The sequence below is a fragment of the Schistocerca serialis genome, chromosome 5 (assembly GCF_023864345.2).
Source record: "Schistocerca serialis cubense isolate TAMUIC-IGC-003099 chromosome 5, iqSchSeri2.2, whole genome shotgun sequence".
NCBI classification, from domain to species: Eukaryota; Metazoa; Arthropoda; class Insecta; order Orthoptera; family Acrididae; genus Schistocerca; species Schistocerca serialis.
In genome coordinates, this window is record NC_064642.1 from 377,682,909 (window position 1) to 377,700,965 (window position 18,057).

The 18,057-nt window shown below is 43.6% G+C and overlaps 1 protein-coding gene across 1 annotated transcript in view; it reads left to right on the forward strand.

Annotated features, from left to right (window-relative positions):
- Positions 1 to 18,057, forward strand: part of LOC126480678 (peroxidasin) — a 221,510-nt gene that overhangs the window by 153,065 nt on the left and 50,388 nt on the right. Inside the window, exons 13-16 of the mRNA XM_050103902.1 lie at positions 533 to 737; positions 6,850 to 7,042; positions 10,679 to 10,999; positions 15,390 to 15,596. Coding sequence (XP_049959859.1) covers positions 533 to 737; positions 6,850 to 7,042; positions 10,679 to 10,999; positions 15,390 to 15,596 — 926 coding nt within the window. The remainder of the gene's footprint in view (positions 1 to 532; positions 738 to 6,849; positions 7,043 to 10,678; positions 11,000 to 15,389; positions 15,597 to 18,057) is intronic.

The following is an 18,057-nucleotide window of genomic DNA, read 5'->3' on the forward strand; positions in this document are numbered from 1 at the left end:
CCGTTAAAGATGCACATGGTCGGTGGCCACTCAGAACTTAGGCTGACGTTCAGAAGGCTGTTGTTAAGTGTCTCGTTGACTTGGGGAACTAACTCCTTATATGCTGCTTTCGACTCGTTGGTTTACAGACTGAATAGATGGTTAAACAACAGTGGTGACTGTGAGGAAAGTAATACACAGCAGAGCCTGAAGATATTCTTGTGACTGATTTCCTGAATAAATCTTTTCTATCACAGGACTTATTACATTAGTTTTTGAAAAACCTCGTATCATTTTTGTGGTGACATGGGCACAGCTTAAACCTCGTGTGTAGACAGTGCGTTCTTGGGAAAGATCTTGGTTAATAGAATCGTGTGATAGAGGAAAAAGTTTAGGGACGTATTTCTTCACTTATTCGTCGTTTATACCTGGTCGGGTTTACCTGCATTACCTGCGTTATCCCTGAGACGTGTGCCAGGGTGGAGGCAGCTCGTTACGATGCTTTTATCGCTGAGGTCAGCGGGGTGTTGATGGCGGTATCTGTTGCACGCAGGCTGGAAGAAAACAACGCTGTACAACGGCTTCCCGAAGCCTAGCGCGCGCCTCGTCTCCACGAAACTGATCAGCACGGACACCATCACTCCTGACGAGCGCCTCACCCACATGCTGATGCAGTGGGGGCAGTTCCTCGACCACGACCTCGACCACGCTATTCCAGCGGTGAGCAGCGAGAGCTGGGACGGCATCGATTGTAAGAGGTAAGATCGCACTCAGTCATACTGATGATTTCTCGCCCAATAGGGTAATAAAGTAAATTAATAGACATTGCATAGTATCTGTTACAGTAACATCATCTATTACAGACTAAATCAGAGAAACTTTATTCACAGAACCTCTTGCGAATAATTTTTATTACTTTCTTTTAATTTTTATTGTTTCACCAGATAAATGAAAGAAAGAGAACATTTTTCTGACGTAATTATAAAATTTAAAACATAAACTACAAAACATTACAGTAATACATAACGAAATTATATAAAGATAAACGTAGAATTGTGCGATGCAGTCTACAACGTACAGTAATCTGACTGCACGGCTACAATAAAACCCACTCATTTCTAGCAACAAAACACTGGGCACTCAGATGCATGCAAAAATGCCGCGTCGTGCATGAAGTGTTCTAATACATGTATTTTTAATACTAACAAACTCCTGCAGTCGAGTCAGCATAAGGAAACCCCTGACCCCTGGGCAACACTTACAACAGCTTTCAACTGTGAAGCGTATACGGCTGTAGACAAAAGCTACAGCCATCTACAGAATTCTGAAGAGACGTTCCAGACAGACGTTTACAAAATAGCGTTGTAGACACACGAAATAGCTGTACTTATACATTTGTACATTATGCGTATTTCTTTTTCGTAATTTGAAAGCTGTTTTCACGAATACATGGAAATGAAATTTTTCCGACATTACAAACGCAATTCATTTTTCGTTTCCATTTCTAATAGACAATTGGCAAAATGAATACTCAGACAATGTCGGGTTTGTCAGCTTGTTCAGAGTATATCTTCTTGTTCTTCTTTTTCCGGGCCTTATCCCATGTGTCCCAGGCATGGTATATTACTTCTTGATGTGACACTGTTAGTGATGCCCTTCTTGTCGCCACCCAGTGCTTTAGGATCGACTAGTATAGATTAATTCGTGGAAAAATATACCATATAACATGTATCTTTTTATTCGTTAGGAAGATACAGCTGTTGCAACGTAACCCAAACAAATGCTCACAGAAGGTGTTAAGTAATAAATGGTTAATTTAAAAATTCATATCCATTTATTCCACTTCCTAATTCAATTCACTAAAGAATTTTACTGACAACACCACGTGTAGCTCCTTCGAGGAGCATACGTAATATACGGCAATATTCTTGCATGTGAAACACCGATACATGTAGAAATTCTGCGAGTGATTGTTGAAAGTCTACGTTCTGCTATCTGAATTATCTACTCTACTTTGTACACAAAATGCATTTGTCCGTTCAATTAAAATAAGACCCATGAGCACTGCACGTTTCTCACACAGTTTAGTGAAAACACTAGTAAACCCTCTGGAATCTGGTTCTCTGCGTTTAGGATATCGTTTACCGTATTCTCCACAAACAGCAGCAGCAGCATTTCCGTCACTAAACCCGTGAACAGATATCATAACTGCATATCCGGCACTGTTAAATGTAAGTAAATGAAAACAACATAGATGGGAAAGAAAAATCTAGATAAATGCGAGTAGGACTCGGGAACCAACGATTCCGTAAAAACCCAATTATGTCTGTAGATGATTCATCCAACAAGGGAATCGAGGATTTCGACCATTTATGTCTGTTATTGATATCGATTAATACAAGATATCAAAATACGCCATAAATGACCGTATCTTTTGATTGTACGGACGTAGAAGCTTAAATTTTTTTTCACCGTCCAGAGCCCATAGATAGTGCTACGTGACATAAATTTCAATGTGATATTTCCACCCGATCCTGAGAAAAAAGGTTCTTAAAACACGTACTGACAGTCTGGTAACAAATTAAAACTAATTTTTTTTTCGTGTGATACAATCACAAATTAATAAGTTCCGTCTTCTTTTTTCCTATACTTCTACTGCGAAACCTAGCTTCTTGAAAAATTTCGTGGTTCTAGGTCAACGGGAAGTAACCTGTGGGTTTTGGTGAGTGAGATTGTGAATCTCGAAACATGTGACATAAATGGTTTCTCTATTGATTGCCTTGACATATAAACTTAAATTTTTTACATAGCGAAGGGAGCATAGACCTTAGTAGCTGACATAACTTGATGCGTCTACCCGTTCCTGAGAGGAATGGCACTTAACAGGAGGACAGGCAGAGGGATAACAAAGACATTCTATAGGGGCTCCGTTTGTGTCGAATGAGTTACAGAACCCTAAAAGCAAGTTAACTGTATATTATTTCAAAACTGTTCACCTTAACTGTTAATACACTTGTCCCACTGTGACAAAAGGTGGTCAGTGCCCTCATGGGTAAAAGCCTATAGTTGCCTATGTAACCATCATTGTACTCAGGAATACACCTTTTCGTCCGGAGCAAATCAAAGGCCACGAATGTCTTTCTTTGAATCTCCAAGAGTATGGAAACCGTATGATCAGAGATCGACACTGTATGATGTGTAGGCGCTTCCCAGTGAAACTTCTTCATCGTAGGCGAAACAACAGGCACTCCAGCTCTGGGAAAGTCATGATGACATTTTTCCTTCACTGCTAGGGCCCGCTGCTCATTAACGTTCTGGAATACTGCATTTTCATTGAAGCACAGTGATATGCAAGCACTTTGTAATAATAGAAGCGGGTTAAAATTGGTTCAAATGGCTCTGAGCACTATGGGACTTAACATGTGAGGTCGTCAGTCCCCTAGACTTAGAACTACTTAAACCGAACTAACCTAAGGACATCACACACATCCATGCCCGAGGCAGGATTCGAACCTGCAACCCTAGCGGTCGCGCCGTTCCAGACTGAAGCGCCTAGAGCTGCTCGGCCACACCGGCCAGATGTAAGCGTTTGACTGTTATTTCAATGTACCTTAAGTACTTGGTCAAAGGCCATGTCACGGTGGATACATTGACACCCATCAGGTCACCGAAGTTAAGCACATGCATGAGTGTGTGCGTGTTCCTTAGCGTTAGTTAGTTTAAGTTAGCTTAAGTAGTGTGTAAGCCTAGGGACCGATGACCTTAACAGTTTGTTCCGATAGCAACTTACCACAAATTTCCAAAGTTAAGCAGCTTTGGGCATCGTTGGGATTTGGATGGGTGATCGTCGCCGTGCGCTATTAAACTATTGGGTGCATTTAGGCTCCAGGTCAATGAGACAGACAGCGCCTGGAGAACGGACTGCTGACCTCACTAGCCTCCATATTTGCATCCGACTGGCGCTTGTGGGCTGAGTACGACACGGCGGTCGGTCGCCACCGCTGAGCCTTCCGATGTCTGTTCGGATGGAGTTTTGTTTAGAGTGACAAGATTGAGTGTTTCCATCAAAGCATTGCAAACGTCTGGTACCATGAGACATTTCGATGTACATTTTAGTGAGGTACATAATACTTCTTTATGAACTATCAGTAGCTAAAGACAGAGGGCTGATCGTGATTCTGGCTGTTACTGGTATTTAGCCTTTCATATCGGTGCTGGTCTTTACCAGTTCTTAGACCTGTTACTTTCACGAAATATTTAAAATCGTGTGCCGGACTTCTGGAAAAAATACACACACAGCATAAATTCATGAGTTAAAGTTTCAGAAGCAGTTCGTTTACTTAAAAACCGGACAGTGCGAGTAGGACTTGGTGTCTGAGCGTTCCGTACAAACTTAACTATGAACATAGATAATAATAATAGCTTCGTTTTTTTCGAATAGCTGGAGGCAAGCCTTTCTACTTTACTCCACTTCGGCGACTTGCGCGTACCCTAGCCAACCACAGTTATCGATCTGGGGCAAGGCGATCTGAGGAATGCAAACTCGTTTTGTTTATGGCGTCTTCTCACGTTGTTTAGAGTGGAGGGTACGATACAACAAAGAATGAACAACCCGAGGCCCGACAGAGATTCGATTCGGTGACGTTTCGGTTGCCAGACTTGCACCTTACCGTTGAAGTTCCAGGACCGCCATGTATGTAAAGCGTTGGTCTATACGTCTCGACTAGTGAGTTCCTGACTATCAAAATAAGTAGCACACACGTGTGGCCATTTCATCTGATTGCACTGTCTTAGAAGCTTGATGTATTCACACAGCCGATGGACCGTAGAATTTATTATGGGTATAAAATTGAACGCGGTAAATCTACTAGTTCCTGAGAAGAATTGTCTTAACAGACGGGCAGGCATAAAGATGTATATTTTTTGTGGTAAAATTACAAATTAACAAGTCTCGAATTTTTTCGATTACTTGTACTGTGAAACCTTGCTTCTTGACAAATTTTATGATTCCAGGTCAACCGGGAGTACCCTACAGCTTTTGATGAGTGAGATTCCGATTGTCGAAACGTGTGTCTTAAACAGTCGTATCTTTTGACTACGTTGACATAGGAGCCTAAATTTTCCACACCGTCAAGGGATCATACAACTTAGTATGTGATATTAAGTTCTCCTTGGTACCTGTACCCGTTACTGAGAAAAAGTGGTCATAACTGTTGGACAGACAGCGATACAGACAGTCAACGAAATGATTCTGTAAGGGTTCCGTTGTTACCCACTGAGGTACGGAACTATAAAAAGGAACGTATTCAGAAAGTCTGTTTCGCTTTTGCTTGCTTGCTTTGTTCTTGTGGAATTCAAAAGCAGGGAAGCTGTATCCACTTTCAATAGCTCTCGTTTGTGTATATCGCAACAATACTGTGGTTCGTATAAACTCTTTATGTCCAGGATATGTACGAGGGTCACTCCAAAAGAAATGCACACTATTTTTGTAAAAATACAGTTTTCATTCTGCATTTGTGAAAGTTTTACAGTGTGTAGATACATCCTTCCCACTTGTTTTCAAACTTAGTTCAACTTGTTCCCGTGAGTGGCGCCGTCACAACATGTCTTCAAGATGGCTGTTACATTTGAGGTTCATCAGAAGCAACGTACTGTCATAGAATTCCTGTGCTGTGAAAACGAGACAGTGGGAAACATCCACAAGAGGTTGAACAAGGTATATGTAGATGCTGCTGTTGATCGCAGTACAGTTAGTCGGTGGCAAGCAGGTTACGTGATGAAAGCGGGCACGGCAATATTGAGGACTGTCCTTGCAGCGGCAGGCCTCGTACTGCACACACTCCAGACAATGTGCAGAGTATTAACGAATTGGCGACTACTGACCAACGCATCATAGAGAGCAAATTGTCACGCTACGTTGGATAGGGGAAGGAAGTATTTGCAGAATACTGAAAGTGTTGGCGTTAAAAAAGGTTTGTGCCAGGTGGGTTCCCGGGATGTTGACAGTGGCTCACAAAGAAACAAGGAAAACAGTATGCAGCGAACTTTTGGAACAGTACGAGAATGGTGGAGATGAATTTCTTGGAATAACTGTGACAAGTGATGGAACATAGCTCCATCATTTTTCACCAGAGAGGAAGGGGCAATCAGTGGAGTGGCATCATGCAAATTCACACAAGAAAAAAAAAAATTCAAAACCACACCTTCTGCTGAAAAGTTATGGCTACGGTGTTTTTCGATTACGAAGGACTCTTGCTTGTGGACATAATGCCAAGTGGAACCACCATAAATTCTGATGCATATGTGACTACACTGAAGAAACTTCAAGCTCGACTGAGTCGTGTTCGGCCACATCAGCCAAATCAGGATGTTTTGCTTTTGCACGACAATGCACGGCCACATGTCAGTCAAAAAACCATGGAAGCGATCACAAAACTCGGATGGACAACACTGAAACACGCACCTTACAGTCCTGACCTGGCTCCATGGGACTATCATCTCTTTGGGAAACTGAAAGACTCTCTTCGTGGAACAAGGTTTGAAGATGATGACTCCCTTGTGCACGCTGCCAAACAGTGCCTCCAACAGGTTGGTCCAGAATTTTACCGTGCCAGTATACAGGAGCTGGTTCCAAGATGACGTAAGGCTGTTGAGAGGGATGGAAATTATGTGGAGAAATGAAAATATTGTTCCTAAAGGATGTATCTACACATTGTAAAACTTTCAAACTTGTAGAATAAAAGATGGATTTTTTTTAAAAAAATAGTGTGCATTTCTTTTGGAGTGACCCTCGTAATGTTGGGCATCAACGGCTGGTTGAGTATCCGAACATGTGGCTGCAGGTAGCTATATCGCTGCCTCCTTCCGCAGGTCCTGCGACTTCGCGCCTCCCTGCTTCCCCATGGAGGTGCCGCCGGACGACCCTCGCATCCGCAACCGGCGCTGCATCGACTTCGTCCGCAGCAGCGCCATCTGCGGCTCCGGGCAGACGTCCGTCTTCTTCGACTCAGTCATGCCCAGGGAGCAGATCAACCAGCTCACCTCCTACATCGACGCCTCGCAGGTAAGCGCTAATCAATATGGCGCAGTCTTTCCCGAGATAAGTTTTGACTCCATTTCAGTGTATCAACTACAGTATTGATCTTCTTGACTGATAAAGATCTTGAGCCGGATAGTAAATCGGGTCTAGAATATTACCTTTCGAAACCTTCCACCAACCAACCATTCTATAAACCTTATACGTTTAAATGATTGGGACAAAACTGAACGGAGTAGTCCATCTTCAATTTATGAATAGGCTGCACCAATTTGTTTTGGTTCCTCTACTGGCGGGTTAGGTCACTGTGGCGTGCGATTTCACTATGTATCCCTACGGTAGACATGTATCTACAAAAAACATAAAATACTTATTTAAATTTTTTTAGATGATCATTACAATAATATTTGCATTACAGCTGTACGACTAGCCCTCGTAATGGAATAATATATTGAATAAACCGCCTCAGTTGCGATAATTTTCTGGTCTTAACCCAGCTTTCGGCTATAATAATCTAGCCTTCTTCAGGAGCTTAAAATTACTATAACATGCCAGAGTAAGACATAATAAACATTAAAAATTTAAACCTATAGTACCGTGGTACCATGTCGAATTAAAACTAGATAACTGAAGTCCAGCCCCGGCATTGCTTCACCACGCAGTCGGTGTACAGAGAAAAATAGTGTTCCAATCATACTTCCGTGGAACCCTCCTGACGAGAGCTTTGTGTCTCACGAACTCTCACCATACAGGACAGCGCACTGGTCTTCGCATATCTGAGAAACCAGGCCGTACGCTCGAACCTTCGTTCAGTCTGCAGTGTGGCGCTGTGTCAAACGCTTTTTGGAAATGTTGGAATATTGAAGTGGCCTATTGCCCTTCGTCCATGGTTGGAGAATATTGTGTGGGAGAACAGCAAACTGAGTTTCATGCGAGTGAATCTTTATAAATCCCTGTTTATTTGTGGACAAAAGCTTTTGTCTCTCAAGGAAATGTATTACATTCGAGCCTAGAAATATACTGAAGTACCATGCAACAATCCGACGTTTGGGATGTTGGGTTGTAATCTTGTGGGTCCCACCTTTTGCCTTTGGTGCCTTACCTCAACACACTCATGGTTTGCATTATTGTGACCCAAAAAGATTTACGAAATACAGTAGGCAACTGAGGAGAATGCGTGCGGTGGATGAGGCGAGATACACGGAAACGGTCCTTACCTCTCTCTCTTCTGCCCCGTAGCTGCCCCTATTGGTCTATGTTCTGATCAGTTTCTGGGGGAGGGGGGTTTAGGGCCCAAGCGATATGGCGCCGCTTCAGGCACGATGCTGAGAGTGGCGCCACGACTGTTACAGTATTTCTGTTACAGTATTTCTATGCAGTACGTATTAAAGTTAATAGCAGCCGCTTGAACGCTAAGCTGGCAGGGGCGCCCAAGCGCGAGGCTTCTAAAAGAGTGCGTATGACAGTTAGCAGCTAAAAATGACGCGGGTGAATGTCTACGAAGGGAAAGGGTGTGGGAGGATGGGAAACGTGTTCTCGAGCAGGTGCTGGTCGGCCTTTTGTTATCTCACAGCTTCCCGGTTGTAGCTTCAGAGTTTCTTTCACTTTTTGTTTACAGATCTGTTGACAAAGGCGAAAACTGTAGTAGAAAGTGAATGAAGGATCACATTCCCAATAAAAGCAAGAAACGGACAAGAATACTCTACCACTGCTGTGGTTTTAACTCTGTAAAATGGAACGCATATTTCAAGAAGACACATTTTAGTAGCTGCATACACGGTACCGGTAAAGATCAATAACACAGCGGTTACTGGTATTATGTGCACAGATGGAAAACTTGACCAATGTTATTTCGGAAGTTCAAGTCCACTGATGTGGTGAGTCGATTTACCATACAACGGGCTTTCAGTAAGTAATGCAACACTTAATTTTTCTCGGCCAATTTCTTTGGAAAAGAAAATGCAGAATTTCTGGTGTGACAAGGTGGAATATTCCCGCTTCAGCTCCTGTAAGTTCGTGAAGTTCCTATAGGTGGAGGCGCTATGTGTAGCTTTCAAAATGCTGCCTGTAATGGTGGTGCGTTCCAAGCAGAGGGCTGTCAATGACTGCCTTTTGGCTAAAGTATAGAACATCGCAGATATCCATAAACTTTTGGAGAATGTCTACGGTAGGGTGGTAGTGAACAAAAGCACGGTGACTCGTTGGACGAGGCATCTGTCAAATCATACCAAGGTCGCTCAAACTTGTCTGATCTCCTGTGCGCCGCCTGAGGTGGCCGAGCGGTGCTAGGCACTACAGTCTGGAACCGTGCGACCGCTACGGTCGCATGGTTCGAATCCTGCCTCGGGCATGGCTGTGTGTGGTGTCCTTAGGTTAGTTAGGTTTAAGTAGTTCTAAGTTCTAGGGGACTGATAACCTCAGAAGTTAAGTCCCATAGTGCTTAAAGACATTTGAATCATTTTTTTGATCTCCCGTGCGTCGGCCGACCGCACACAGTTGTGACTCCCGTGTCCGAATGTGCAGACACTCTCATTCGAGATAAACGATGGATCACAATCAAAATTTTCGCTGCTCGACTGGACGTCTCTGCTGGTAGTGCTGATACACCCGTCCACCAGTTGCGGTACTTAAGGATGAGAAATTGCTTAGTTCCTCGTCGCCTAACAGACGACTATAAAGAGAAAATAAGGATCATACGTGCGGAAGGAGTACGTGGATGACGGGGAGATTATTGACTCCAGCGGCGACGAGTAGTATGGTACCATGCAGGCTTACAGGCCATCCCAGTAAGGTGGCTTAAGGCCATCGCATTGAAAAATAGGGTTTTGAAGCGAAAAGAGAGGGGCATAATGTTGTAGTCGCAATCCTCAATAAAACCAACCTGCTTTCGCAAAAAAGTGTGTTGTATTACTTATTGAACGTCCCTCATATTTACGTCACTCAAACTTCTTCAAGTCAGTCTCATTTCCTATTTTCATGTAATTGGATACATGAAAATGTTTTTGTGGTGGTGGTGGTAAGTTATTATGGGACCAAACTGATGGGGTCATCGCTCCCTAGGCATACACACTACTTAATAGAATTTCAATTTACGCTAAGGACAACACACACAACCACGCCCGAGGGAGGACTCGAAATTAAGACAGGGGGAGTCGTGAGAACCGTGGCAAGGTGCCCTAGACCGAGTGGGTACCACGAGCGGTGAACGGCTCTTTGTATGATGTTTGTACAGCAGTGCGTGGTATTCCAGAATGAGATTTTCACTCTGCAGCGGAGTGTGCGCTGATATGAAATTTCCTGGCAGATTAAAACTGTATGCCGGACCGAGACTCGAATTCGGGACCTTTGCCTTTCGCGGGCAAGTGCTCTACCATCTGCCAGGAAGTTTCATGTCAGCTCACACTCCACTGCAGAGTGAAAAGACAAAGGTTCCGAGTTCGATTCTCGGTCCGGCACACAGTTTTATTCTGCCAGGAAGTTTCAGTGCGTAGTATCTTCTCTAGACCACGTCATACCACTCGCCGACACATTCCTGTCGCGTATGTTCTTCTCAGCTACGCACATTACCTTTCGTAAATGTAAAAGTTCGCCTCTTCACTTCTGGACACGTGCAACCACTGATGCACAAGTGCCGCACGTAGTATTCGCCCTTGCTGCCCGCAGGTGTACGGCTTCTCGGAGGCGGTGGCGCGCGACCTGCGCGACTTCCTGCGCGGCAACTTCGGCATGCTGCGGGAGGGAGTGAAGCTGCCCAACCGCAAGCCGCTGCTGCCGCTGGCCGACCGACAGCCCAACGACTGCCGGCGCGACCTGTCCGAGAGCGACATCGGCTGCTTCATCGCCGGCGACATCCGATCCAACGAGCAGCTCGGCCTGCTCGCCATGCACACCATCTGGTTCCGCGAGCACAACCGCATCGCCACCAGGCTGCGACAGCTCAACCCGCACTGGGACGGTGACACCGTCTACCACGAGGCGCGCAAGGTACGGCCAGCTATCCCTACCTATTTCTTCTGTTTTGCTGAGTCCCGCCACAACTTTCTCTCCTGTGCCAACCTCTTCATCAAAGAGTAGCACTTGCACACGACGTTCTTGACTTTTTTTCGTATATCCAAATTCTGTCTTCTACTACGATTTTTATTCTATACAGTCCGCACCTTGTGGTATAGTGGTTATGTCGATGCATCTACACTGAATTGCCAAAGAAACTGATGTAGGCACACGTATGGAAATACAGGCAGAACACGGCGTTGCGATCGGCAACGCCTAAATAAGGTAACAAGTGTCTGGCGCAGTTGTTAGTTGGGTTACGGCTTCTACCATGGCACATTGTCATGATTTAAGTGAGTTACAACATGATGTTATAGTCGCAGTACGAACGATAGGACACAGCATCTCCGAAGTAGAGATCAAGTGGGAATTTTCCCGTACGACTATCTTACGAGTGTACTGTGAATGTCAGGAATCCGGTCAAACATCAAGCCTCTGACATCACTGTGGTCGGAAAAAGATCCTGCAAGAACGGAACCAACGAAGACTGAAGAGAATTGTTCAACGTTATAGAAGTGCAACCCTTCCGCAAATTGCTGCAGATTTCAGTGCTGGGCCGTCAACAAGTGGCAGCTTGCGATCCATTTAGCGATCTTTCAGAGCCGAAGACCCACTCGTGTACCCTTGATGATTGCACGAAACAGAGCATTACGCCTCACCTGGGCCATATCAACACTGATATTGGACTGTTTACGACTGGAAACTTGTTGCCTGGTCGGACGTGTCTCGTTTCAAATTGTATCGAGCGGGTGGACTTGTACGGGTATGAGATAACTTCATCAATCCATAGAACGTGTATGTCAGCAGGGGACTGTTCAAGCTAGTCATGATGTAGGGCGTGTGCAGTTGGAGTTATATGGGACCCCCGATACGTCTAGATTCGACTCTTATAGGTGACAGGTACGTAAGCATCCTGCCTCATCACGCGCATCCATTCAGGTCCATTGTGCATTCCGACGGACAAGAGCAATTACAGCAGGACAGTGCGACATCCCACACGCCCAGATTTCTATAGACTGGCCTCAGGAACACTCTTCTGAGTTTAAACACTTCGGGTGGCCAGAAAACTCCCCAGACATAAGCATCATTGAGCTTATCTGGATGCCTTGCAAGGTGGTCTTCAGTAGAGATCTCCACTCTCTCCTACTCTTACGGATTAATGGACATCCCTAAAGGATTCATGGCGTTAGTTCCCTCCAGCACTACTTCAGACATTAGTCGAGTCCATGCCACGTCGTGTTGCGGCAGTTCTCCGTGCTGTGCGCGGTCCCTTCATGATGTAGGCAGGTGCACGAGGTTCTTTGGCCCTTCAGTGTAGAATGCGGAGTACGGGGCTCGATCCAGGGCAGAGGTGGAGGTGGAGATTTTTTTCGCTCGGGGATTGGGTGTTCGTGTCCTTTTAATCATTTCATCTTATCTTCATCGATGAGCAAGTCGCAGAAGTGGCGTAAAATAGAAATATTTACGCCAGGTGGCCGAAAAACCCTAAATGGAGTCCCCTGGCCAACAATGTCATACGATCGTTTCATCATTTCATTTACACTCTACAGCCCCCAGAATTATTATGAAAGTTTTTCGCTAATTCTATAGGTCTGACTCTTATTCTTTTTCTGTGGTTTCCGCATATTCCTTTCCTCGCCGATTCTGCGGGGAATCTGTTCATTTCGAATCTCATCAACCCACATAATTTTCGGCACCCTTTTGTAATACTACATCTCAAATGCTTCGATTATCTTCTTTTCCGATTTTACCACATTCCATGGTTTCCATTTGTACAACGGTGTGGTCCAAACATATGTTCTCAGAAATTTCTTCCTCACTTTAATGCTTAAATTGAATACTAATAACATATTTTAGTAAAAATTGCTCACGTTGCCTGTGGTACTACGCATTTTATATCCTCTATGTATTGTTTATCATACATTATTCTACTTCCAAGGTGGCTGAACTCTTTCCTTCATCTGCTACGTGGTCCTAATTTCAAAGATTGCTATGTCCCTTTTTTCGTTTCTGCTACTCCTCATAAGTCTTTATTTGTTTTAGTGTCAGCTCGTATTGTGTCCTTATTATACTTCATTCTTTTCATCAAGTTCTGTAATTCTTCCGCAGTGCCGTTGAGGATAGGGACGGCAGCAGCAAATCTTCTCATTGACATCCTTTCACCCTGGATTTTAATCGTACGGCTTCACCTTCATTTTATTTTCGTAGAGACTGGACAGTGGGCAAGAAAGATTGCATACCTGCATTACACACTTCGTGATCCGATTACTTCGTTCTTGCTTTTCTACTCTTATTTTTCCTTCTTGATTCCTGTACTTATTGTAGAGTGTATTTGAAGATTCCTGTTATGGGTTTCTAAGGGTTGTAGAAGGTTCTTAGCAGACAAAGTTTTGATGAGGAACTCGTGTCTAGAAAAGCGCTGTTTGAATGAAATATATGCTTGTACACGGGGTCGCTTTCAAATCTTGCGCTTCATGGTACGCGCACGGGGGAGAGCATGAGCTGACCTGTGTACTCTACAGGAGTTGCTCCATGCGAGGCCATGCTGTATCTGCGACGCATGATTTCGTACACATCGTCCACAAACCCTGGTGAGCGTCAGTGGAGCACCAAAACCAACCCTCCCAGTTGCGAACGTTGCATTTTCTCGCAGCCGTTCTTGCAGGAGGATGAAAATTGTGTGTGGTGGACTGAGGCGACCCGTAAAACTTTATCGTTGCATGGGTTAAGCGACCCTACGATTACCTACCACACCGTGAAGCGAGAGATTTAAAAGTCATCAGATCCTGAAACATTTTCTATCCAAAAGTTACACTGGTTCCATATCAAAATAAGAATTGTGTAACGTCTTCTACACAGGGTGTGCCTCTTCAGAGTAGTGAGGAGCATTTTCTCTTGCATTTCGGTAGGTACTTACAATGTCGTATTTGCATTGTGTAGCTGGACTTAAGCACAAACAAACAGCGCTTATCACTTCTTTCACGCGACGCCCGTTGTCAGTGGTAAGCGTCGCTTTGTTTCCTCCTCCAAACAAAATTACTTTTGAAGCTTAATTTTAGGTGCCCGTTCAATGGAACGGTCCCAGATTTATCTAGAGCGATATTTGTTCTATAGATGTGTTATTTATTTATGTACATTGTTAACGCCCAGATTGTACCACTAATCTCAAACATTATACAACACAGTCAACAATGAATAAGTTTATATCTCATCAGTCAGCAGCTCCTTCCTTTCACAAAATTTCTTCATTCGAAGAGAGACACACCTCGTATAGCACCCGTCTTTCTCTGCAGCTTATATCTATTTTCTAAGAGAAATTTAAACACTGAAAGGTATGTGCTGAGATTCGATCAGGATAGAGCCAGTGAAAAATGTCGATAGTTCCCAACCGCAAGGTTGGACGTGTAGTACATCTTCGAGTAGTAAGATCTTTGACAGCTAACAGAGCTAGGTCGACGCGGTAAGAGTTGGATAGAAATCCCATTGTTGATGCAATAAGTGTTTTGTGAAACGCTCTCGTAAATCCATGCTAAAAGTTTTTTTTTTATCTAAAAAAATATTATTGTTCAAACTTTTAAGGCACATGTGAAAAACTATATAAAAAAACTTCTATAGCATGGATGTACGAGAAAGTTTCACAAAACGCTTATTGCATCAACAATGGGATTTTTATCTAGCTTTTTAGACATTATTTAACCAAAGAAAACCTATTTTATTAATTATTCATTCTAGTTTCCCCCGGTATGTGCCGAGTTTCGCTCAATATATAGCTTATTATGTGCGTAGCGCCAATTCTTACTTTGATGCTGTCACGACCCGGCTGCCTTCTGCAGGCATCTAGCTCCGACTCGAAACACGTCTGCTGTCTCCGCGCATCTCCTCACCACTACTCAAACTTTTACCGCGTGCACCCAGCTCTGTTAGCTGTCAAAGATCTTACTACTTGAAGATGTACTACTCGTCCAACCTTGCGGTTGGGAACTATCGACATTTTTCACTGGCTCTATCCTGATCGAATCTCAGCACATACCTTTCAACACTGTATATATAATTTTAAAATGTCTAATGCTTTTCCTAGGTCGACAAATCCTATGAAAGTGTCTTGATTTTTCTGATGTGTTACTTCAGTCATCAAAGGTAACGTCAGTACTTCATCTCTGGTGTTTCCTAAAGTCATACTGGATTATATTTGCCAACTATTTCTGGTGCCAGTGACATATTTTTGAAAAGACTCCGCATGATCCAGAGAAAAATACACTTGCTGCATTATCATCTCTCAGCGTCTTTCAGCTTGGCCACTGGTTCCTTGCGGTCCTATGCGCAGATCGTGGGTGGCGAGGTGCAGCACATCACGTACAAGCACTGGCTGCCGCATATCCTGGGGCCGCAGGGCATGGCCATGCTGGGCGAGTACCGCGGCTACGACCCAAACCTCGAGGCCACCATCAGCAACGTGTTCGCCACCGCCGCGCTGCGCTTCGGACACTCGCTCATCAACCCGGTGCTCTACCGCCTCAACGCCACCTTCCAGGTCAGTCTCCATTGATTTCCCCAAGCTGTAGACAGCTGAACGTGAAAATTATGCAGACGTTTTTCGGGTTCGACAAAGCCGTCCTCATACGGGACGAGCTTCTCACCGTGAAACATGCTAAACATGGTATCCATAGTGGTTGGTGCACGCTCGGAAACGAACTGGTGTATCACACGCCACGTGCTTCTCATCACGATTTGCCAGTAGAGGTCTCCTCAGCGATAGTTTTCGGCCGTAGGGGGGACCGGGGCACGTTGGCCATAGGGGCAGGATGGCCCAGTCGAGTTAGTTCATTCAATAGACGCTAGATGGTACTGGGAATCAATCAGCAGGTTGGTAGCACTGTCCCGCTCCCTCTACAGGAGCAATATGGCCGGCGGAGCAGTTTTGGACAAGTTGTGTTGATTGTTTTTGTGCATGTGTGAGTAAAATTCTACTCGTCGGTTAAATGTGTGTTATGTAAAGTTTGCTTGCTTTAGGCGGAAGAGGTGAGTAGTATAATTAAACGTCTTAGTTTAAGGATTATTTCTATATGGCATACAATCTAAATTGCTTCAGTGGGTTTTGTGACGAATAGAACTTATTGTAAACATGGCGATGGGGCAGGTTGGCCCAGAGACGACGGGGCACGATGGCCACCCGGGCCAGCCTGCCCCGTCCTATATATTTTTTTAAACTCGATGAAAGATTTATTATTTTTAATGATATTAATATTTATAATTCGTCGAGTTTATGAAATTATTACATAATTTTCGAAGTTAAACACATTGTGATACGTTTCAGAGATCAAAAGATCGCCATATTCACGAGATAAAAAGCGTTTTAAAAAGAAAACACCAACATGTAAATTTTGTTATAATCTTAAATAGGATAGGCCAGACCCAAAACTGAAAACAGTCCATCAACTCGAGCTGAGAGAAACGTAAGACCGTTTCCACCTCCAGAAGAGGTCAGACCTTTCGAAAAAGCAGAGCCCAGAAAAAGTATGGGAGCAGGGAAAAAGAAAAGAGTTTCTGCCATAGTGACAGACACTCCAGTAAAAAAATCCCTCAAGGAAGAACAAAAAGGTGCAAAAGAAAGAAGGCGAAATCATTGGAAAGAAACCTTAAATCACAGGCTAAAAAGCACATTTTCAAAACGAAAGTAGGAGCAATGGTAGAATGAAATTAACTAAATCAACTGCAGTAGGCCTAAAACGCAAGAAGAAGCCAATGGAAGATGACGATGATGAAAATGATGATGATGACGATGAGGAAGATGAAGATTCTCTGTGCCGAAGGTGTTTCAAGCCTTTTTCAAACAGTCAACCTGGAGCACAATGGAATCAGTGCACAAACTGCAAGTGTTGCGCTCATCAGACATGCGTGAAAAATGAAATCCGTGGACTATTTTATGAGTGTTATAACTGTGCTGATCCTTTGGATGTGGACAGTGATTAAAGTTGATTGGTTTGTATTAAGACACTATAATTCCTAGTAATTTTAAACTTTCCCGTTGACATAGTAAAATGTTAAGCATTTAACTCAATTTTCAACTTGATTTGATGTACCTTAAAGTATGTTTCTTGATAAGTATTCGTTTTATTTTGATATCCTAAAGTTATTCTAGTTTAACTTATCAAAATATTACACGGGTAAACGTGCCCCAGCCTCTGGGCCAACTTACCCCGAGGTAGGGGCAGACTGGCCCACTTGACATACGTCCAGTAATTAATTTTTTTTTAACTTTTTAACTCATATTTTCAAGGTTAATGTTTGTGGTCCAGATTCAGTAAGACTGCTCTAAACATTTAGCAATAATTTCATAAATTTAAATATGTAAAAAAAATCAATATAATTCTTTTTAAAAAATATGGCCAACGTGCCCCGGTCTCCCCTATGTTACAAGCAACTCACACAGTTCGTTTACGAAAAAAGACGAGAGAAAATTGCTTCTTCAGCGCCATTGGATTGCACATTGCTGGCTTGCTCATATACCGACCGAGATAGCACAGTGGTTAGTACACTGGACTCTCATTCTGGAGGACGACGGCCATCCAGATGTAATTTTTCCGTGGTTTACCTAAATCGCTTAAGGAAAGTATTGGTATGGCTCCTTCGAAAGGACGAGGAGAATTTTCTTTCCAGTTCTTCCATAATCCGAGCTTGTGCTCCATCTCTAAACATCTCGTTCTCAATAGGAAGTTATATACTAATCTTCCTTCATTCTTTCCTTCCTTCCCTTGTCCGTATGTTACATGTGTTATTTTGTCTGCAACACACATAAATAAGAACTCCAATACCCATAAACACGACCTAGGTAATACATAAAGGACTTATGTAGCCTACAAACTGGAAAGATTTTTGCACGTATAAATAGATATCAAACTGAGAGCGAATTAGGCAGTAATGTAGATAGCGATCTTGCAATTAATTCGTCCATTTTCGATGGCACCATTTGTTCGATTGACTGAATGTGCCAG